The following is a 21,545-nucleotide window of genomic DNA, read 5'->3' on the forward strand; positions in this document are numbered from 1 at the left end:
AAATACAAAAACAACGATATAGACACTAAAATCCAATCTGTATTTTCTTAGAAAAATATAAGCCATAGAAAATGTTTTTTGTGATGTCCAAATTGTTTGAATTTATTTGTGTAGATTCACATATTCCAAATTTGAAATTATGTTGACGTGCTTGTTTCCGCACAAAGCATGCATTACAAGCGTGATTAAGTTTAGAATGAACAACTATGACTGTTGATGTTTTCCTTTTGTGCCGTGGTGCGTTAACCGAAAACAGAAAATTATATTTTCATTAAAAAATGGGACAAGGGACTAAAGTGAGTAAACTTGGTATAACTATAATTATAATGAGTATCCAAACATCCAATGAGAGAAGGGACTCTCTTGTCCCAAACACCCCCTAATTTGACACCATTTCATTGCTTGAATATTTGGACCAAAATGCTAGAAACTTGTCAGGAAAATAACGTCTCCGTACCGTCACACTATCGTCCCTTTTTAGGGTCGCATCTGCCAATCAACAGCTCAAAATTCCCATGTGTTTACCTCGAGTACAAATCTCTGGTCTCTTACGACCGATCCTGCTCCACCGTTGGCACTGTCACCGACGCGGTTGAGTCGTCGGACGCAGCGACGGATTGGGCGCCGCCGTTCCTGGTGAAGAAGGCCGGCCTGGAGGGAACCCTGAGGGAGACCGTCTCGCTGCCGAGCATCATCACCACCGCCGACATCACCGGCCGGTCCGCGGGGTCTCCCTGAACGCACAGGAGCGCGACGTGGATGCATTTCCGCACGTCGCTCGCCGAAGCATCGCCGCTCATGGTCGGGTCTACCATCTCCATCACGGTCCCGTCTGTCCAACGATCCCATATCTGCACCATTTTTTGGTACTGGCGTTCATCATCCAAAGCTAGGCTATAATCTTCAGAGTAGAGATGATCAGGTGTAAGTTTTGTGAGATTTGCTACGATCCAACAAAAAGTATCTTGAGATACCGGTATCTCATGATATCAAATCGTTTTTATCGTTGAATTTAACAATACTCGTCCTATTTAGCTAAATCCTATGATTAAAAATGATTTAGTATCATGAGGTACCGGTGACACGAGCTACTTTTTGTTGGCTATGCTCACCGTGGTCAGGAGGTCTAGGGATTGAGGAGAGCTGTACAGGTCGTTGTTCTTCCTCCCCGTCACGATCTCCAGCACCATGACGCCAAAACTGAACGCGTCCGACTTGACAGAGTAATTCCCTCGCATCATGTACTCCGGCGCCATGTACCCGCTGAAACAAGGAAGAGATAATTAAGGCCACGGTTAACAACTTTAGTGGAATTAAGATTGAGCCCACTGCTAATATAGTAGTGATGTGGTTTACTGACTACGTGCCGACGACACGGTTCGTGACAGCCTGCGTCTGGTCTCGGCCGAAAATCCTCGCGAGGCCGAAGTCCGAAATCTTGGGGTTCATGTTCGCGTCCAGCAAGATGTTGCTCGTCTTCAGGTCGCGGTGGACCACCTTGAGCTGGGAGTCTTCGTGGAGGTACTGCAGGCCACGGGCCATGCCGTTTATGATCTTGTACCTCTTCTCCCATTCCAGTTTCTCACGTTTCTCAGTATCTGACATCGAGCACACAAAAAGTGTCATAGATCAATATGATTCTGATAGCAATCTTTGCAGACATGCAGAACATATCACTGTAGACTCGATCAGTCTGAACTGTACCGAGAAGGATCAGGTCGAGGCTTCGATTTGGAACGAACTCGTAGACGAGCAGCTTCTCGTGTTCTTCCAGGCAGACGCCTACGAGGGTGACGAGATTCTTGTGCCTCAGCTTCGCGACCAGGGCTAGCTCGTTCTTCAGCGCTTCCACTCCCTGAGTTGAGCTCTTTGACAGCCTCTTCACTGCGATTTCGCTGCCGTCTGGAAGAACACCCTGTGAACATCCAACGAAAGAGATAATTAACTTAGTTTTTGGTTTGTTATCCGGAGATTCTTGTTTGTTTAAGTACCTTGTACACCGCTCCAAATCCACCTTCACCGAGCTTGTTGCTCTCTGCAAAATCCCCAGTCGCAGCTCGCAAAATAGAAATGTCCATGAGCATGGAGTCTGCACTATCGACATCCTCTGCTTCAGCGTAATATTTAGCATCTGTTTGAATATGAAAATCACCACAACCGGATAAGTTTTTGCGTTGTTTGGCCAACTGAAATGTTTAAAATGGAGAGTTTTTTGTAGGACAGACTTGTCTGCTTTGCTTTTGTTGCTGGACGCCGCCTCCTCCAGACACAGAAGCAAACCACAAGGTTTATGGCTGCTAAAATAGGGAGCAGGATTACAAGAACCAGGCGAGGAACCTTGTACTTCGTCTCTGCGAATCAAGCAAAATTAGATGAAAAACATCAGGTCAAAGAAAGGTTACAAATTTCCAAGATTATCATATGAAAACATCTCGATTTCTAGCGATATATTCAGTACGAATGTATCGGCGGTACAACTAAAAACATGTAATTATGCATATCAGTACGCCTGTGTCGGTAATCTCACATGAAGATGTGTAATACACGCTTTGACTCACCTAGTCCCGACGCCGCCACCGCCGGCGGCGTCACGTTGGCCGCCGGTGCCGGAGCCGGCGATCCAGACGGGCCTGGCAGCCGGACCAGCGTCGTGCCATTGAGGAAACGCGCGGTCTCGACGCGGAAGGCGCACCTGACTGCCATCGTCCTGCCCCCGATGGTGTCCTTGTACGTCCAGATTTCTTGCGACACGATCTTGGCGAGGCAGCTCCGACACCTCGCCGGCGACAGGTCCGGCGTGCACTGCGCCATGCTGTACACCTTGGGGAACTGCCTGTTGAAGTCGGCCTCCCCGGACGCGAACCGCCGGGTGGAGTTGTACGCCGCGTAGTCGGCGGTGGCGTTCACGAGCGCCGCGACGAGGCGGTTGTACCGGTCCGGCTCCGACGTGACGTTGCCGGCGTGGTTGTTCACCGTGTACGCCGGGATCTGCCTGGGGTCGTCGCCGTCGGAGAGGAAGTGGACGCTGGAGTAGCTGAGCGTGCACCTGTCGTAGTATATCGTGGCGGCCTTGGTGTTGCCGCACAGGTTCGCCAGGTTGGCGAAGGCCTGGGTGAGGCAGCTGAGGCAGGACGAGGCGCCGACGTCGCCGCGGCAGAGCGCGAGGGCCGAGACCTGCTCCGGGACGGCGCCGACGTCCACGGCGGTGGCGGAGAGGTCCGGCGACGCGGAGGCGTTACTGGGCAGAGTGGCGTTGATGCGCATGAGGTTGGCGTAGTACCTGCTCTGCGGCGTGAAGGTGCCAAAGTCGTCGCCGCACACCGGCCATGGCTCCCCGGCCGTACGGGGCACGAGCAGTGCGACGGCGATGATGGCCACGAACAGGGCGAGATGGCAAGCCATCGGCCATTTCCGCATTGTGCAAAGAGGAAGGCACGAGTTTGTCTTTGCTGCTCTCTCCGTTTTTTTATTATTCAATACACTTAACTTTTACATCTATGGTAGAAAAATTTACATGTAACTACTTATTTTTAAAAAATATTAAATATTTTATTCTAAACTTTGGTAAGATATATTTATTAATTTATCTATTTTTCCTAATTTTTGGTTTTACTGTTCATCTTATTAAAAATATATAAAGTTATTAATTATTCTAGTATGATTTGATTTATTACTAAATAAACTTTATGCATGATTTATAATTTTATATATTTAAAATAAGTAGATAAGTCAAATACTTAAACATAAATTTAAAAGGCAAACGAGAGGGGGTCTGCACGGGTCCACGGGAATGCTAGTGGCTAATGATTAATGAGTAATCCCCGTCCAATACGGCAGAGTCGGAGACGATCATGTAAATCGTTTTGCCTTTTTTTCGCGACAAGCCCGGGGGCACTTTGCCTTTCCTTTTCCCCGGAGCGCACGTACTACAGAGTTGATCAAATGGACGTGTTCCTATGCAACCCACGTGTGCGTGCCAACAAATTCGCCCTTGCTCAACCCCACCGCGAGGCACTGCCATGTAAAGTTTATAACATGAGTTTTTTTACCATCATTCAAAATATTTTGATATAACATATTTTCCAGTATAAAAAATTTAATATCTTGAAGTAATTGTACCGTAAGTTATAAAAAATTTTACACTAATTTTTTTAGCACATCAATATACCTCTGAAGGCCGATAAAAAAAACCCTCGTAACACATATATCTTTATATATTAAAACATTTGACATGTAAACATAACACATAAAAAAAAGTTGAGTCGGAATTCTTAACGGAATTGAACATATAATAAGTATAACATATGGTGTACAAACTAATTAGAAGGAGACACCATGCAGTACCCAAAAAAAATGAAAAAAAAATGGAGGTCTGCACGAGTTCTTCCTGTGTGCGAAATTTTGCTAATTAGATTTTTCAAATGAACCAGACCTATGTTCATGTATAATACTGGTAATTGTGGTGTTGTTTAGAAAGAAGTTGTAGCAATGTTTTAGTACCACTTTCAATGTTTAAGGGATTGAAATTAAGTTATAAGAGTTAGCGCCTAGACTAGCCCTTTTACGTGAGACATGATCCTCTAAAAACGTTTCTTTTTTTGTCATGTTGTTTATTGTCGTTTTGGACCGTGCAAAGTGCGATATTACCTAGGTTCGTGGATTTTTTCACAACCCTATTTAATTCTTAAAAATTTTTTAGCTCAAAACTCTGTACAATTTTATTTTCAACCCGTTTTGAACCCGGCCCTTAAATTTTGTAGGCAAAATAGTTAGGCCTATTAGTATCCCTAAGCAAAACCAAGAACTAATCAAGTATAGAACTAAGTTAGTATATACTTTATTATTTATAAAATTTCTAAGATGAATTGATAAGATATAAGTGGGATCATATAGTTAACAGTAGGATTTAAGCCCTAATTCTCTGCGATACAATACTACGATTTTTTAAGCTAAGTCAAGTAAATAGAGAAATTTTACTATCCTTCATATGCACCTAACTTTTTAGTTAAATCTTACTTCGTGTAGCATAAGGGCAGAAGAATCGTGGTATATTTTTAAAGTACGATAAAAATCATATTTATTAAGAATAAGGATATTTTATATCATAGTACTTAAGAGAAGATTCGGCCATTTGTTATGGCTGGAAAAGCATTATACTAGGGTGGCAATAGGCTGAATCAGACACAAGGAGCGCAGGAACACGCCTAACCCTAGACCCAATACTCTTTTTCCAACTCGTGCACAATATCCTTATTTTGACTTAGTTGTATCCTTTCGATACCCGCCCATCATACCGTATATGGTATATGTATGGAATTTATTTCTTGACATACGATTTCATATTTTTACGAGTATTCTAGATTTCACGTACGTATCTACGGTTATCTATGGTATCGGTACGGTTACTATTGCAAAATAATACCATTCAATGTAGTTTAAAATTATCATTATAGATGGTATATGATCTATATGAGTCAGAGGTTCTATAATACTTGGATAATATTATAGAGGTTCGTGCGTATATAAATCTTAGCCCGTGTCCCTGCCGATGGCATGGTATCCTCCCATCCAATATTTTAAAAGTTGATGGTGGTACAAATTTTAAAAAACCGACCAAATTTTATTACGATGTTAAATATTTGTGACTAGATAAAGTATATCGTTTCTGAGCATTCATTAATCTATAGTGAACTTTATCCGAACAGCCAAAATTAGCGAAAGGGGGTCCACTAGAGTTGTCGGTTGTATTTGCATTACCTTTTATTCGGCCTGTGGTGTACGTACCGTGTACGTCCGCAGGAAATGCCATTGAAACCATGGAAACAGTGCGCACGCGTCCGTGGAAAAATGATATAGCAAAAGCCAAAGACCAAAGACTAATCGGTGACTTCATGTCGAGTAGCCGTGGATTCGACAGGTTCCCAGTGGGAAGGCGGCTGTGGCATCACCGCCGCTGCAATTGGCAATGCAAGTTGTAGGTGGCATCTTATCATGGTCTAGGGGACTGCACAGTAGCAAATCTGGGCACAATGAAAGACTTTTTTTTATGCTTATACTTACACGTTAAAATTTAAATTTTTAATTAAATTTAAAGTTGATTTTAGAGTTTGGTTATCGTAGTTTATTTGAAGTCTTTGCTTTCAGATCGCTAAATACACGCATATATAAATTTTATTTATAAATTATTTTTCGTTTCTATATTGTTTTGCTTTTCTTTTCTTGAAAAAGCTAAATGATCATGCTGGAACTTTGGAAGTTTGCAGGCGGCTGGTCATGCATGTTTGACTCGTCAAGGTTATGCATTGATACTCAACGATTTGCTGGAAACAGAACAATGTTTTCTCCGTTTATTGGACTTGTTGACCAATGTTCCTTTCGCTTTGACCATCAATTATTAAAGTCATGCTTTAAATGTCTTCGCGCGTGTGATTGAATGGCAAGTTGGGTGCAATTCAAAAATATCCATTCTACTACCATGATCTATTTATTCAGTATACTACAGCCCTAAATCTATATTGTTTTAAAAATAAGTAGTTGTATAGTGAATCATGAATTTAGCACCACACTACCACCAACTGTCCAACTCTATTTTTTTAGCATAAAAGAAAAGTAGTGTGGGATCAAAAGGTCCACGCTTCAATCATGTTGTTACTCTCACTTTTTGTGTGGAAGAGAAGACCGGTAGTAAAAATATATACACTGTGTAGCAATCAAGAGACGATATACATTGACAATGATATATACGTAAACAAGACACTATTTAAGAGCTCTCACGTTAATTAGGGTGACCCTATCATTGAATAGATAGACCATATGATCGTAAGCATAGATTATATTAAAGAGAAATGCTAAACAATGGAACACCTTCTCAATTTGCAGAACGGTACGGGCTATTACCCGCCTGCACACGACATCACCATCACCACTTGCCCAAAGAGAACTTATAGTAGATTGCAACGTTGCAATGCCGTGCATGTGCCACATAGGGGGATAGTTCATCACTATTTTCTAGTACGAAAATGCTAGAATATGGTGCACCGAGCTTGCTATTGACGATAAGGCGGTTTTCTAGTACTAGCATGTTATTTATTATGAGGTGCATTATATTGTTGTTATCTATTCCTTTTCCCATTATTTTTTAAGAAAATCTACCATGACCGTATAATCTCTAATCTTTTGATAGCTATTTAAAGTTAAAAATCTACTATATTTAAAAAGCGTGCACAAAAGCTGATAAATAATACGCACTATAGCAATGAAAATGAACCCAAGCTATGTACCACTGTATTTATTAATTTAACATTGACTTCGATTAGTTGTATAATATACAATCCGAGCTTTTTTACCACCCTTGACAAAATACCTCAAGGTTCCATACTTTTTACACTTAACTCAAGGTCCCTTGAAAAAAAAGTATGGTGCCTTAAGTTACTTGATGCCTTGAGGTACCAAAAATTTGTACTAAAATTTTTGGTACCTTGAGGTACTTTTAAACAAACCCATACAATCTACTTTCACTTAACTCGTACGATTTGCCCATTATCGTTCAGTTGATCTATGTTAGTAATGCCCCTATGATATTTAAAACTTTCAAACTTTGGACCAAAAATTCAAAATATTAAATTGTAAGCGTAAGGATAAATTTGGCCAAAAACATAAAATTTGATATTTCAGAACTTTTGTCCAAATTTGATAGTTTTTCTTGTGGTTATTTTGGTCATTATCATAAAATTATGCGGAACTAATAGAGATTAACCATGCGGTGATGGTAAACCGTAGGAGTTAAGCAAAAGTCGATGTGATATTACAGAACTAAACGAAATTATGGGCAAATCGTGGAATTATACCAAAGTCAGTGGGATATAATAGTTTCTCTCTTATTTTTTTTACGTTACCCATTTTCCACATGATACTACGGATAATAAAATATGCCGCCGAAACTATATGGGTTTTTAATTTTTTTTGAAACAACCAATAATTTGGAAATTTGGAATTAATAAGACATAATTATACCCATCGTTCACTCCTGATTTACAAATTTATAGATTTAATTCTAAATTTAAAATAAGTTATCATTTGCAAGTTGTAGCTGATACGGATTCCAAACCAAAAATAGCTACAAATGTTTTAATTACAGATTTAAGAGTTATCATCGCAACTCCATAGTCAGGACTTCAAACCGAGTAAACTCTGCGTCGTGTTTTATTAGAGCTTTTAGATTACGATGTTTTTGATTAAATTAAAACATACTATACTGAGACTTCAACGTAAGATCGAATTAGTACTTATTAATTAGGCAAAATTTGCTACAAGATATCGAATAAAGCGTAATAGCCGATGGATACCATAAGATCACGAATTTACTGTAGGGCACCATAAAAATATGGTAATTAGCTGGTAGACACTTCGGTAATTATTTTACTAATTTTGGAATAAAAATTTAAAAATGATGAGATTGCCCTCGGTGACCGGGTCGCCACCCCCTCACCACAGCTGGGTTGCCATCGCCGCCGTCTGCTTAGTCGTCCTGTAGGCTACGGTTCGGGAGGGGTGCGGCGCCGAGAGCAACCCAGTTGGCATAATGGGTTAGACACCACCGAGGGCAATTTCACTATTTTTAAAATTTTTTACTTCAAAATTAATAAAGTAATGGCAGGAGTGTCTATCAGCTAATTATCATATTTTGATGGTGCCCCGCAGCAAATTCATGATCTTACGGCGTCCACCGGCTAATTATGCATTTTTTGATGTCCTGTAGCAAATTTTGCCTATTAATTATTAATGCTAAAATCATGTGGTGGAGAAAACTGAAGGTAACAAAAGAAAATATTAATAAAAATAACCTGTATAATTTGGTAATTGATAATTTTAAGTTTTGGTAACAAAACTAGAATGAAAGGTGCCATTAGAACTTTAAAACAAAATATTTACAATATTAGTAACAATAGTCGGTGTATCACACTGGTTGGATGACTAGTTGATTATAGTAACTGGTTAATGGAAATTTTATCTAGTTAAAATCGTGTTATAAAATACGTGCAATACAGTAGTTATTGAAAATAACACACTCTGTGACTGAATAATATTTCTCCTTTTGTGATTCTCTTTATACAAGATTTCTTTGAACTGAAAATTGTGCACTGCAATTTTGACATTTTGGCCTTTTTGAAAAACTTATTTTATAAATAGACCTGTGAAAAAACTTATTGCACAAATAGACCTTTTTGACCGCGCTAATGTCATTGGCGCCGTCGTTATATAGGACGGCGCCAATGACATTGGCGTCGTCCTCCTGCCACACGAACTCAACAAAATCATTTGAAGAACGGCGCCAATATCATTCATTGGCGCCGTCTTTGTATACGACGGTGCCAATAACGTTGACGCGGTCAAAAAGGTCTATTTGTGTAATAATTTTTTTCATAGATCTATTTATAAAATAAGTTTTTCAAAAGGCCAAAATGTCAAAATTCTGCACAGATGGCATTACACCTTTACGTCTCAGTTTTTTTTTTTCTGTTTACTGGAATTTTTCATCATTGTTCACATATGGGATGATCATTTCGTTTTTTTTGAAATAGCCAAACAACATTTTGCAAACAAAAAATAATTTTCAAATAAAATTTGTATGTACATGTTTTAGTAATCTAAAAGGTAAGATTGAAAAATAAACTATGATGAGAAAACCAGAAAATCAACTCTAAATTTAAGGTTCAAAATTTAAATTTTGGCTTATAAGTGTAAATAGAAGTAAAAAGATGAGGGTAATAATCACATTGGAGATCTCTTAAGTCTGATTTAAACAAAATGATTTGAAACTATACGCAATTCAATTTTTGTTCATACAAGATGCCTTTTAAGGAAAATCCAATGGATGACATTACACCTTAGACAACCCTAGCAGTCCATCTATCTGATCATCCATCCTGAAAATAGAGGATAATAGATAGAAATTGAGCTTCATCAGAACATCTATCTCTTTATCTATTTTTAGATGTCATACATATTATGAGAGAGAAACTCCATATTTGGATGTTCTCTTTATCCTTCAAAGAAATATGGAGGATATCATATATGGATGATCTGCTGGAGTACAAAGAGATACGAAAGATAAAACTGTTTTAGATGATCATCTAAATAAAGATATAGATGATTAAATTTAGATAAGCTTTTAGGGATGCTCTTACGTCTCGGTTTCCATCTTTATTAGTATTTTTTTTGTCATTGTTTGCAACATGATTTGAATCTATAAGCAAACTAATTGTTGTGTAAATTTCTAAAAGTTCTACTTGAAATATGACTTAGATAAACAGAAAAGAAAACAAGTGTATTTAGGGAGTAAGGTAAGTCAGGCAGACATCTCTGTATCGTTTGATACGTTTCGTGATCACTCCGACGAAAAACCCAGCAGACATTTCTTGCTACGCATAGGTACAGGAGCACAATACACTCCTCTACTGCTCCGAATCAACAACGATAAACAGCCAGAGTTCCCTCTTTTCTGCACTTGATTACGACTGCTCCTCCAACGACACGATCGACATGCCGGTGTCAACGCCGGACCTGTCGCTGCCGTTCCTGGCGAAGAGCGTCGGTTTGGCCGGCGCCAGGAGCTCCACGGTGTCCGTGCCGAGCATCAGCACCACCGACGACATCACCGGCCGGCCGCCGGCGTTCCCCTGCACGCAGAGGAGCCCGATGTGGATGCATCTCACCAGGTCGCTCTCCGAGAAGCAGCCAGTCATGGCCGCGTCTACCGTCTCCAGCACCGTTCCAGCCTCCCATCGCTCCCACATCTGCATCGTTGTTGCAGGCGATACCCGTGAGCGAAACTGGGACCCGACGTGCTCTTCTCGAGCGGGGTAATGGTGGTCAGATGTTCAGAATAGCACTCACCATGGTCAAGAAATCTTCAGACTGTTGGGAGTTGTAGCAGTGGTTGTTCTTCCTTCCTGTAACTATCTCCAGGACCAGGACGCCGAAGCTGAACACGTCTGACTTGATAGAGTAGTTGCCACGCATCAGGTACTCAGGCGCCATGTATCCACTGGAAGGAACAGCACGATAATTACGGTCACAGTTGCTAATTACCTACTTGGATGCAACACAAAAGATATATAAATATAGGTAGTAATTTAACTAGACTTACTATGTGCCGATGACGTGCTTCGTGACAGCCTGGGTCTGATCTCGACCAAATGTTCTCGCGAGGCCGAAGTCTGAAATCTTGGGGTTCATGTTCGCGTCCAGCAAGATGTTGCTCGCCTTGAGATCACGGTGGACCACCTTGAGCTGGGAGTCTTCGTGGAGGTATTGCAAGCCTCGAGCGATCCCGTTTATGATCCTGTACCTCTTCTCCCAGTCCAATTGCTCACTTTTCTCAGTGTCTGACATGGATCACACAGAGTGTTTTTTAGAGCAATGGATGACACCAATCTTTACATAAGAAAACAGAGGAGAGTTTTTTCTTGGAGCAACATGACTCAGTACCGAAAAGGATCAGGTCGAGGCTCCGGTTCGGAACGAACTCGTAGACGAGCAGCCTCTCCTGCTGCTCCAAGCACACCCCGACAAGGCTGACGAGGTTCTTGTGCTTCAGCTTCGCAACCAGCGCGAGCTCGTTCTTCAGCTCCTCCACTCCCTGCGTCGAGCTCTTTGACAGTCTCTTCACTGCTATCTCGTACCCGTCCGGGAGCACGCCCTGTGAAGAAGAGTGAACCGAATGGTAGAGCTTAGTGAGCATGAACACTTGACAGTGGTGAATCACTGACATGCTTTCTTTTTTTCTTCATACCTTGTACACAGCACCGAATCCGCCCTCTCCAAGCTTGTTACTCTCTGCGAAATCACCGGTTGCAGCTCGCAGAGTAGAGATGTCGATGAGCATCGAGTCTAGACTTTCAATGTCCTCTGTTTCGTTGGAGTAATTGCCATCTGTTTTAGATACCAATGCCAAAACAAATTGGATTAAGAGTGGTGATTTCTGGTCGCTTGAACCGCAGTGAACGGGAGAGTTTTGCATGACATACATGTGCGCTTTGCTTTTGTCACGGGTCGCTTCCTTCTGCAGAAACGTAGTCCAACCACAATGTTCATTGCTGCTACCGTAGGCAGCAGAATTATAAGAACCAATCCAGGGACGCTGTACTTTCTCCCTGAATTAGCTGTGTTGCAAAGTAAGATGTCAGGCTACATAAAAATCACAAATCTAGCAGTGTATTTTAATTGCAGTAATACTACGTACTCTGTTTCGCGATATAAGATTTTTTGGTCTTGTCTAGATTTATATGTGCGCTAATGAATTTAGAAACGTATGCAAAACATATACGTTGATACGTTGGTCAGGCAAAAACAAAAAGTCTCGTAACTTAGAATGGAGCGAGTATAATCAAGAGTATAACCATAATGAATAAACGGGCGCTTTGACACACCTCCTTCAGGCGTCGGCGTGGCTGCTGGCGGCGTCGCATTAACAGCGGGCACCACAGCCGCCGGTGCCGGCGCCGGCGCCGGCGTTCCGGGTAGCTGTACCAGCATTGGACCATCGAGGAAGGGCAAGGTACTGTACTGGAAGCTGCACCTGACTGCACGGACAAATCCTCCGGTGGAGTTCTCCAATAGCGGAATATATCTCCCGGTCATCTGGGCGAGGCACCTCCGGCACCTCGCCGGCGTCAGGTCCGGCGTGCACTGCGCCCAGCTGTACAGCTTGGGGAACTCCTGGTTGAAGTCGGCCTCCCCGGAGGCGTAGCGCCGCGTGGAGTTGTACGCCGCGTAGTCCGCCGTGGCATTCACCAGCGTCGCCATGACGCGGTTGAACCGGGCCGTCTCCGTCGTGACGCTACCGCTGTCTTTGTTCCCGTACGCCGGAACCTTCGCCCGGAAGTCGCCGGCGATGATGCTGGCGTTGGAGTAGGTGAGCAGGCACGAGTCGTAGAAGATGGTGGCGACCTTGTTGTAGGCGCACGCGTTGGGCAGGTCGAGGAAGGCCTGGGTGAGGCAGGCGAGGCAGGTGGAGGCGTTGGCGTCGCCGCGGCAGAGCGCGAGGGCCGAGACCCGGTCCGGGGCGGCGCCGGCGCCGGCGCCCTCGATGGTGGCGAAAAGCTCCGGCGACGCGGAGGCGTTGCGGGGCAGGGTGGCGGCGACGAGGTTGATGTTGGCGAGGTAGGTGCTCCTCCTGGCCGGGAAGTTGCCGCCCCTGCCCGTGTCGTCGCCGCACAGCGCCCAGGGGTACCCCTTAGCGCGGTGCATCAGCAGCGCGGCCGCGACGGCGACGGAGAAGACGAGATGGCAGGCCATTGTTGTGGCAGGCGCACGCCGCGCGCAGGCCGGACCGGACGCGCGCGCGGGGTCAATGGTTGGAAGGGCGGCTGGGAAAACCCACCATCGATTGCATTTGCTTTTTTGGAAGAAGCCACTATGATGCCATGATATATCCTCGCGTATGTATACCGCTAAAACGGCACAATGACACGGACCCGAAGAATTCTTCACTTGATTATTCATGGCACTAGGATAGTGAATTAAGGGCTAATTCATGAACCGCTTAGGGCAAATCATGTAAATTCTCATCCCTGCTCTTAATTCACTAGGATAGTGAATTAAGAGAAGATACCACATGGTTAGATGGGCTAACATGGCTTTTCTCAAAGACCGGAGGTTTGTGTTTTACTGATACTAGAGCTATAAATACCTCTCTTATTGCTAAATGGATTTTCAAATTGGAGTCACAGCCCAGAGTTTATGTTTGACTGTGCTTAGAAGTAAATATTTGACTTCTAGTAGTGTTTTTCTAAATAATTATACTCCCAGCTCTATGTTCTGGCAAGGTATCCCAAAAGTCAAAATCTGGGTTGATAAAGATTCTAAATGGATAATTGAGAAGGGTAATCATGTGAGATTATGGAAAGATATCTGATTTGGAGAGGTTCCATTAGAAACAACTTTTCCTTATCCTTTTGACATCTGCAATCAACAAGAGGTGATGGTTCAAGTGATTAAGGAGAGAGGTATTAATTTTTTTTGACTTTTAGAATAACTTCAAATCAGGGAGAGTTTAGATGCTGGGAAGAGTTACGTGCCTTGATCAATTCCATCCAATGGTCAAATTCTGAGATGGAATCAGATGAGTTGAGGTGGACTTTAGACCAAAAGAAGGGATTTATACAACCAAATCTCTTTATAACTTTCTGTCTTCTAGAGGTATTCAGAACAAAGAAATTCAGTTGATTTGGCTCGCCCTCATTCCCCTAAATCTTAATCACTTTCTCTGGCTGGCTTGGAGAAAAAGGATTCAGTCTGCAGGGGAACTCAAGAAAATGGGTTGGGAGGGCTAAGATCTTTGTTAGTTATGTAGTTGTTACGAGGCTGCTAAACATATTTTCTTTAAGAGATTTTCTTCGGACTAGCAAAAAGTATCTTCAGATACCGGTACCTCATGGTACCAAATCATTTCTGACCGTTTGATCTAACAATATCCATCTCATATTCTTTTCCAAATAATTTACGTCTTATGCAGTGGAAGCTGTTGGTGGATGAACTGAGAAAGTTGGATCTTCGCTCTTCAACAGGTTTCAAGAACCCAACAATACTCGAGGATTGGCTGACACAAATGCGTTCTTTTCTGTTGTTTTCTGTTCTGCTGTCTTTGTTAGAGAGCCCTAGTGGCCTTTTGGTTTGACTCTGTCGTGATAAATGTTAGGGCCTTTCCAGTGTGTTAGCTTGTTTGATTATTTTGATGTAACACCGGTAACCCCGGTTCCCCCTTGCTACCTGTTACATGGCTTTAGTGAAAAAAAGGTCACTGTGAAGAAACTTTTAGGTACAACTGAGCATGGATTGTATCAGCTATATATGCAATGAGATCCAGTTATTGGCAGAGCTTCAACACAAGAATCTTGTTGGGCTACATGGATTTTGCTCGCACCAGGAGCAATGCTTGTTTATGAATATGTCGACAACAGGAGTATGAAGAACTTACTATTCAGTAATTTGCCTTCACATATAACTCTTCATAAATACTACCTCCGTCCCAAAGTATAAATATTTATACGTTGTGTAGTATAGATTAAGGAGACGGCAAAAGATTTTCTTTTAGTCACTTCCGTGTTTAATTTTTGAATTCTGAATAGATTAAATTATCTTTCGAAGTATGAAATTGGCTTTGCAATCATTGGTATGGTTGAGATTATAAGAATTAGTGTAGAAATACTTATAGTGTGATGTAAAATTTGGATAATAGAAATACTTATATTTTGAAATAGAGTGAATATACTCATAACCATATCTTCGGCTATCACTGTAAAGAAAATATTGCATCGCTCAACTACGTTGCATAAATCACCTGGAATTTTGACATTTTGGATATTTTTGAAAACTTATTTTACATATAGACCCTTAAAAAAACTTATCGCACGAATAAACTTTTTTGACCACACTAACATTATCGGTACCGTCGTTGAATAGGACGATTGGTGCCGTCCTCCATCACGTGGCCGGAGGACAACACCAACGATATTGGCGCTGTCCTCTTCAATGACCACGCGCTCAAAAAGATCCGTTCGTGCCATAAGTTTTTCGAGAGGTCTATTTATAAAATAAGTTTTTAAATATGACCAAAATATCAAAATTGCAGCATAAGTCATAACTCCGTTTTTTAAGGCATACCCCCTGTCCTAGAGTAACTTATAACCCCATCTTTTGGCTATTTGGATGCTTAAGTGAAACCGCTTATTAACGATTAAAAAATAATTTATGAGTAAGATTTTTATATACGTCTTCTTAGTCTAAAAGTAGAGACTTAATAATAAACTGCGATGAAAAAACCTCAAATCAACTTGAAATTTAAGTTTAAATTTAATTTTTGACTTATAAGTATAAACATAAGTGAAAAGATAGGAACGTAAATTTCGGAGCCATACAGCTGAACCCACAAATTTGGTCAGGCACAAGCATCTAGTAGTATCTACCTACAAGGAGATTCACTTCAGAATTTAGATGGCTTGGAATTTAAACGTTTCCATTCGCCCCATCCGCCGGAAAACACGGGTAAAAACCATGGCGGGGTTAGGCCATGCAGATTGCTCCTACGTGGCGAGGAGCTCTAGCTCGCCACGTAGGAGCTGGTTCGCCAGCTTGGCGTGAGCCATCCCAAGCAGGGTGTGCGTCCCCTCTCGGAGGGACGGTAGCTCTGTCAACTTTGTGTGTCAGCTTTGTCAGAGAAGAGAGAGGGGAGAGAAAACGGAGAAAGAGCGCCGGAGGGAGCACGACCGTCGCCCGCCGTCCACCGGCGCCGGAGAGGGGAGAGAGCGCCGAGAGAGGGGAGGAGAGAAAGAGGGGAGAGAGGGAAAAGAGAGAGAGCTGACAGAGAGAGAGGGAAAAAAGTAAATAAAAAAGACTGTTAACTTTTTTGGTGGGACCCACTTGAAACACCATGCGTTGTGGGAGATATAGTTTCGTCCTACATGACATGCTTGGGCTACTCAACCAGAAAACTTGTACTGTGCATGTCTTAGGCTCAGACAGTTAAGACGTGGGGGGCCGCATATTGCCTATTTGCCTGCGCACACCCGGCCTGCCCTCAAATGGTCTGAAAGGCGGCGACGAGGAGATCATCAATCAATCACATTTTGCTTTTTTTCTCAGCGAAAGCATTGTGCTGCCATGCCATATCTTCCCGGCCGTATCTGTACCACGACAACGACGTTCGTCTGGGGTCAAAACACTGGTCGACGGTTTCCGGCGGCCGGAGGGTAGGGGTAAGCCACTAACTACAATATTCTGCACGTGGTTTTCCAAGGCGGCCGGATCACACGGGCAGGAAAGGCAAAACATCGTATCCTCTCGTCTCCGTCTTTTCGTTTCTTCTCACATTTATAAAATATTTAAATTTTAAAATTGATATTAGAGATTTTTATCAAAATTTATTTTTTATTTTAACTTTTAGACAATTACATATATATATATATAAGTTCTATTTATAAATTATTTATTATTTGTTAATATATGAACAATCACACCCGCTGCCTTTGTCACTATCTTTGTCACTAGCGATCTATACTCATTTCGTGGAATAAACGACGATAGTGGCAAATGCCAAATGGTAATGCAAGTGGAAAATGATTCTAAGCACTTCTCGATAGGACAATGTGTTATTGTTTTACAACTTGTATATATTATACTTAAACCTTATATGAATGTGGGGTGACATATGTTGTATAAATCTATATTATCAAAATTTTAATTTTTTTAGAAAACGTTACGGCATTCGTTCTTAAACACAATCAATTCTAGGTTCGTTAACACTGGCTAAGGTTAAGGAAAACAAATTATGTTGTCCTTAAAAAATTAATAACAACTGATTGTGTAAGGATATACGAGTATAAAATACAAAGAAATTTTTAATAGTAAGTGATTACTTGGAAAGTTTTATAAACCGTGTCAGAAATAATTATATTTTAGCGTAGAATTTAAATATAAAAATATTTATATTTAGAAACAAATGTACTAGATGATTTGTAATAAAGGACTCGACATCCTTCGAGAATTTAGAATGCATTACTGATACAAGTTGTTGCCTTTTCATTCTGTTTTTTTGTGTGTTTTCCACGTAGGAGGTGGATTGAACGCTACATCACGATTTCACGGGGACAAAATCGAAAACTGCGCGTGTGCCGCCGGTCACGTTTGACTCCACATGCTCTCTCAATTCGGCACGTAGTTGCCGACGCGACGCGACGCGACGCCATCTCTTGCGGTAAAACCATGGCGTTCGTTAAGGCAAGAAATCAATCTCTCTCCCCATCTGCTGCACTGCAGCGATGCTCGCCGGCGGCTATGCCTACGTCGTCCTCGCCGTGGTCGCCGCACTCATGCTGCCGCCGGCCATGGCGCAGTCGGCCGTCGTCGAGTGCGAATTGGGCGTCGCCAACACATACGCGGCCAACACCACCTTCGCCAGGAACCTCGACCTCCTCGCCGCGGCACTCCCCGCCAGGGCCTCCGCCTCGCCCGCCGGCTTCGCGTTCAACACCACCGGCACGGCGCCCGACCAGGTATACGCGCTGGCGCTCTGCCGCGGCGACGCGAACGCCTCCTCCTGCAGCGCGTGCGTCGCGGCGGCGTTCGCCGACGGCAAGGACGGCTGCCCCGGCATCAAGGGCATCTCCATGTACGAGGACACCTGCGTGCTTCGCTTCTCCGGCCAGAGATTCATGGACTTCCTCAGGCCGGACCAGTGGCAGGTGTCCGAGATGATGTACGCACAGACTACCAATCCCTCCCTCCCTCCATTCTTTTCCCTGCTAGAACCAGACACAAAACCAAACTAATTAGCTCGTCGCGAACAGCTGGCTTCCCAACCAAGCGGCGGCGAGTGTCAGGGTGCCGGAGGTTGGCTGGTTCAACGCCGCCGTCGCCGAGCTCCTCGCCGCCCTGGTCGAGCGCGCGTGGGCCACCGCGGGCGACAACACCTCGACGGCCACCACCAAGAAGTACTTCGCCACGGGTGAGGAGGACTTCAACCCGAAGATCTACGGGCTGGCGCAGTGCGTGCCGGAGCTGACGCCGGAGCAGTGCAAGGAATGCCTCAGGAGCCTCCACGACCAGGCGAAGATAATCTACACGGGCAAAAGCCTCAGGTGGGTTGGGACCTATTCGGTTTGGGGCAGACTGATGTACAGCGTGCGGCCGTTCTACGGCGGCCGGCCGATGCTGCGACTCTCGGCGCCGCCGGCGATCATCGAGACTCCGGTTGTTACTCCCGATCCTGGAGCAGGTATGGCTGGCCTACAATTCCTAACTATCTTCTCCAGCAGAGAAAAAAAGACGACATAAAAAACGAAGCCAATGCGTAGAGTTTAGTAAAATTTCAACAAATTGTAGAAAGTTCGTGGTTGGTTTGAGCAGGGAAGAAGAAGAGTGCAGCAGGACTCGCTGCAGGACTGGCTTGTTCAGTCCTGGTATTGTTGATCCTTTCAGTTTTTGCGTTCGTTCGCTTCAAGAGAAGGACTAAGGCCGTCGAGAGTGACCACCGTGAGTAGCAGTGTCATTAGTGTCTGTGCAGTAGCTGAAATTGACTGTTCCCTGACATGACTGTTGGCAATGGCAACAGCTTTAAAGAAGATAACGAGAGCACAGTGCATGATTTTTGATCTGGCGACACTGCAAGAGGCGACTGAGAACTTCTCGGAGAACAATAAGCTCGGAGAAGGTGGTTTTGGTTCTGTATACAAGGTGAGTTAGATCACAGTAACTTCGATTGAGGGCTATATAATATTTGTTCTCAGAAGAATAATCAATCTAGCTAGTACACAGGGAATACTCTCAGATGGGCAAGAAGTAGCAGTGAAGAAACTTTTAGGAACATCTGGGCATGGATTGGATGAGCTACACAACGAGGTTCTGTTATTGGCGGAGCTTCAGCACAAGAACCTTGTTAGGCTACATGGATTTTGCTTGCATCAGGGGGAGACATTGTTGGTTTATGAATACATCAGGAACGGGAGCCTGGACAGCTTTCTTTTCGGTAATTTCTTTCTCAATTACATCTTAATGGATCGTAAATCCAGTAGCCACTCATTTCTTAATAGTAGAGTTGTCTGTACTGCAACAATGTGTCCAGAAATATTTTATTTCATACCAAACATATACAGCAACAATAGACAAGAATAAAGCATGCGCAACACAGATGGTAATTAGTGTAAGAAAATTTGCATGGCATGTTTAAAGACAGCATTTACACTTCCTGAATTCTTCTATAGGTGAGTCATTATAACTAAGTTGAACATTTTGTCCCAATAGATGCCAATAGGGGAAATCCATTAAATTGGGAGCAGCAATACAGCATCATTCTTGGAATTGCCAAGGGAATATTGTATCTTCATGAGGACTCAAGCTTGAGGATCATTCACCGGGACCTGAAATCAAACAACATTCTACTTGGTGAGGACATGGAACCAAAAATTGCAGATTTTGGATTGGCAAGGCTGCTAGGAGAAGGTCATACTCACACTAGGACGACTAGAGTTGTTGGAACATTGTAAGTTGTTGTCTGCATAATAAAATTTTCACTCATAGCAGTTAGCAGATACTACTAATGAATGTATGTTTCCAAGCCTAATGTTGATATCTTCCGCAGCGGTTATATGGCACCTGAGTATGCGATCGATGGAAATGTGTCGACCAAGATTGACATTTTCAGCTTCGGTGTGCTGGTCCTCGAAATCGTAACGAGGAGGAAGAACTGCGATTCTGGTGAGAACGATCTCGTGAATCTCCTTAGTGAGGTAAGTGCTGAATACTGCTCAGCTTACTCCAGTATATGCTTCTATTTTTACTGCACTTGCGTACTGAAAATATTCATGACTTCAGACCTAAATGTATTCTATATATCAAGCTTCCAATAGCAAACTTATGTCAACTCTTCTAACAGGTCTGGAACTGCTGGACGAAAGGGACGATTGCACAAATGATTGACCAATCGCTTGACGGAGATTCTCAGAGCCAAGCACTGCGATGCATCCACATTGGGCTACTGTGTGTCCAGCCAGACGCTGATGACAGGCCTCACATGTCATCTGTCATTTTCATGTTAACCAGGGACAACATGGAGCTCCAGCCACCAGCACAGCCGGCATTCTTCTTTGGGGGAGAATCAGCTTCCTCTTCTCCATCATGGGGACAACGCAGCTACGTGTACGACCGATGTGGTTTTGTTAACCTTTCTGTAAACGGGGTTACACTCACTGAGCCTTACCCTAGATGACCGATATAAGTCATATTTGGTCGTCACATTGTGAATGGGTAATAATCATGGAACCAAACCGTGTCTATGAAATGATGCAGTATACAATGCATGTGGCTTAATTAAAATTGCTCTCTGGCTGTCCCAAAATATAATAAATTCTAGCTCGTTTTGAGAGATCAAGTAAAGAAAAAAAAGGACCAATTCTAAGAGCATTCCCAACCCAATGACTAGGATGATGTCCATAACATTAAATAAGTTGTCACGTAGGATGAAAAATAATGTGGCAAGTGAATAAATAAGGAAAGAGAATGAAACCATGTGTTATATGAGACATGGTTTCTACACAACATCTAAGACGTCATGTGAGATAAGTACCATTAAATTTAAATGTGGAATAGTAATGTTTGCATTGAAAGAGTAGTGTCTATTACTAGTTTCTTTCTTGATGATTAGAAGTTTATAGAAACCATATCTAGTGTATGGGTTAGAAATGCCCTAAATAGCTTATTGGTTGAGTTAATGCATCGCATCGTTTTCCGTTAGCATGTTTTTCGAACTTGTAAGCGGTGTATTTTATATAAAAAATTATAGGTAGAAGTTATTTTAAAATACCAAAAAATTATATTTTTTAGTTTATAATAGTTAACACTTAATTAAACGCATGTAAAATTTTGGTACCTTAAGATATATTATGTCTTAAGGTACTACATTTTTACATTGAAACATTTGGTACCTCAAATATTTTTTCAGATGACTATAATTGAATTATACTGATAATATCATCATTTTTACTGTGATT

General features: G+C 42.6%; 3 protein-coding genes across 4 annotated transcripts; 1 reads left to right on the forward strand and 2 right to left on the reverse strand.

The window, feature by feature from the left end:
- Positions 1-286: 286 nt before the first annotated feature.
- LOC102702956 (cysteine-rich receptor-like protein kinase 6) lies at positions 287-3,420 on the reverse strand. Of its 2 annotated transcripts, none has more exons than XM_006658586.3 (7): positions 2,559-3,420; positions 2,226-2,351; positions 1,992-2,131; positions 1,705-1,915; positions 1,361-1,598; positions 1,113-1,263; positions 287-851 (listed from the first exon to the last, which is right to left on the reverse strand). In XM_006658586.3, the coding sequence occupies exons 1-7, from the start codon at positions 3,415-3,417 to the stop codon at positions 549-551; spliced, it is 2,028 nt and encodes a 675-aa protein (XP_006658649.2). In that variant the 5' UTR covers positions 3,418-3,420; the 3' UTR covers positions 287-548. The 2 variants fall into 2 exon arrangements, with proteins under 2 accessions (XP_006658649.2, XP_015694811.2); XM_015839325.2 differs by having other exon boundaries at positions 820-901.
- Positions 3,421-10,306: 6,886 nt separating this feature from the next.
- LOC102703232 (cysteine-rich receptor-like protein kinase 6) lies at positions 10,307-13,340 on the reverse strand. Its single transcript, XM_015839181.2, has 7 exons — positions 12,432-13,340; positions 12,030-12,164; positions 11,795-11,934; positions 11,491-11,701; positions 11,150-11,387; positions 10,897-11,047; positions 10,307-10,796 (listed from the first exon to the last, which is right to left on the reverse strand). The coding sequence occupies exons 1-7, from the start codon at positions 13,297-13,299 to the stop codon at positions 10,512-10,514; spliced, it is 2,028 nt and encodes a 675-aa protein (XP_015694667.2). The 5' UTR covers positions 13,300-13,340; the 3' UTR covers positions 10,307-10,511.
- Positions 13,341-17,708: 4,368 nt separating this feature from the next.
- Positions 17,709-20,903, forward strand: LOC102714302 (putative receptor-like protein kinase At4g00960). Its single transcript, XM_040525739.1, has 8 exons — positions 17,709-18,256; positions 18,348-18,775; positions 18,907-19,032; positions 19,112-19,233; positions 19,315-19,525; positions 19,801-20,038; positions 20,138-20,285; positions 20,432-20,903. Exons 1-8 carry the CDS (start codon positions 17,820-17,822, stop codon positions 20,762-20,764), a joined length of 2,043 nt encoding a protein of 680 aa, XP_040381673.1. The 5' UTR covers positions 17,709-17,819; the 3' UTR covers positions 20,765-20,903.
- The last annotated feature ends 642 nt before the right edge of the window (positions 20,904-21,545 follow it).

The sequence above is a fragment of the Oryza brachyantha genome, chromosome 7, assembly GCF_000231095.2.
Source record: "Oryza brachyantha chromosome 7, ObraRS2, whole genome shotgun sequence".
In the NCBI taxonomy this organism is placed as follows: Eukaryota; Viridiplantae; Streptophyta; class Magnoliopsida; order Poales; family Poaceae; genus Oryza; species Oryza brachyantha.

Bases quoted from the DNA above. Each gene is read 5' to 3' on its own strand.
- LOC102703232 (XM_015839181.2), bottom strand. From the start codon at position 13,299: ATGGCCTGCCATCTCGTCTTCTCCGTCGCCGTCGCGGCCGCGCTGCTG. The intron at 11,935-12,029 runs GTATGTCATGCA...TATCTAAAACAG, and splicing joins GACAAAAGCAAAGCGCACAT to ATGGCAATTACTCCAACGAA. The intron at 11,388-11,490 runs GTACTGAGTCAT...GATCCATGTCAG, and splicing joins CCTCGACCTGATCCTTTTCG to ACACTGAGAAAAGTGAGCAA.
- LOC102702956 (XM_006658586.3), bottom strand. From the start codon at position 3,417: ATGCGGAAATGGCCGATGGCTTGCCATCTCGCCCTGTTCGTGGCCATC. The intron at 2,352-2,558 runs GTGAGTCAAAGC...CTTGATTCGCAG, and splicing joins GGTGGCGGCGTCGGGACTAG to AGACGAAGTACAAGGTTCCT. The intron at 1,916-1,991 runs GTACTTAAACAA...GGATGTTCACAG, and splicing joins GATTTGGAGCGGTGTACAAG to GGTGTTCTTCCAGACGGCAG.
- LOC102714302 (XM_040525739.1), top strand. From the start codon at position 17,820: ATGCTCGCCGGCGGCTATGCCTACGTCGTCCTCGCCGTGGTCGCCGCA. The intron at 20,039-20,137 runs GTAAGTTGTTGT...TATCTTCCGCAG, and splicing joins ACTAGAGTTGTTGGAACATT to CGGTTATATGGCACCTGAGT. The intron at 20,286-20,431 runs GTAAGTGCTGAA...CTCTTCTAACAG, and splicing joins TCGTGAATCTCCTTAGTGAG to GTCTGGAACTGCTGGACGAA.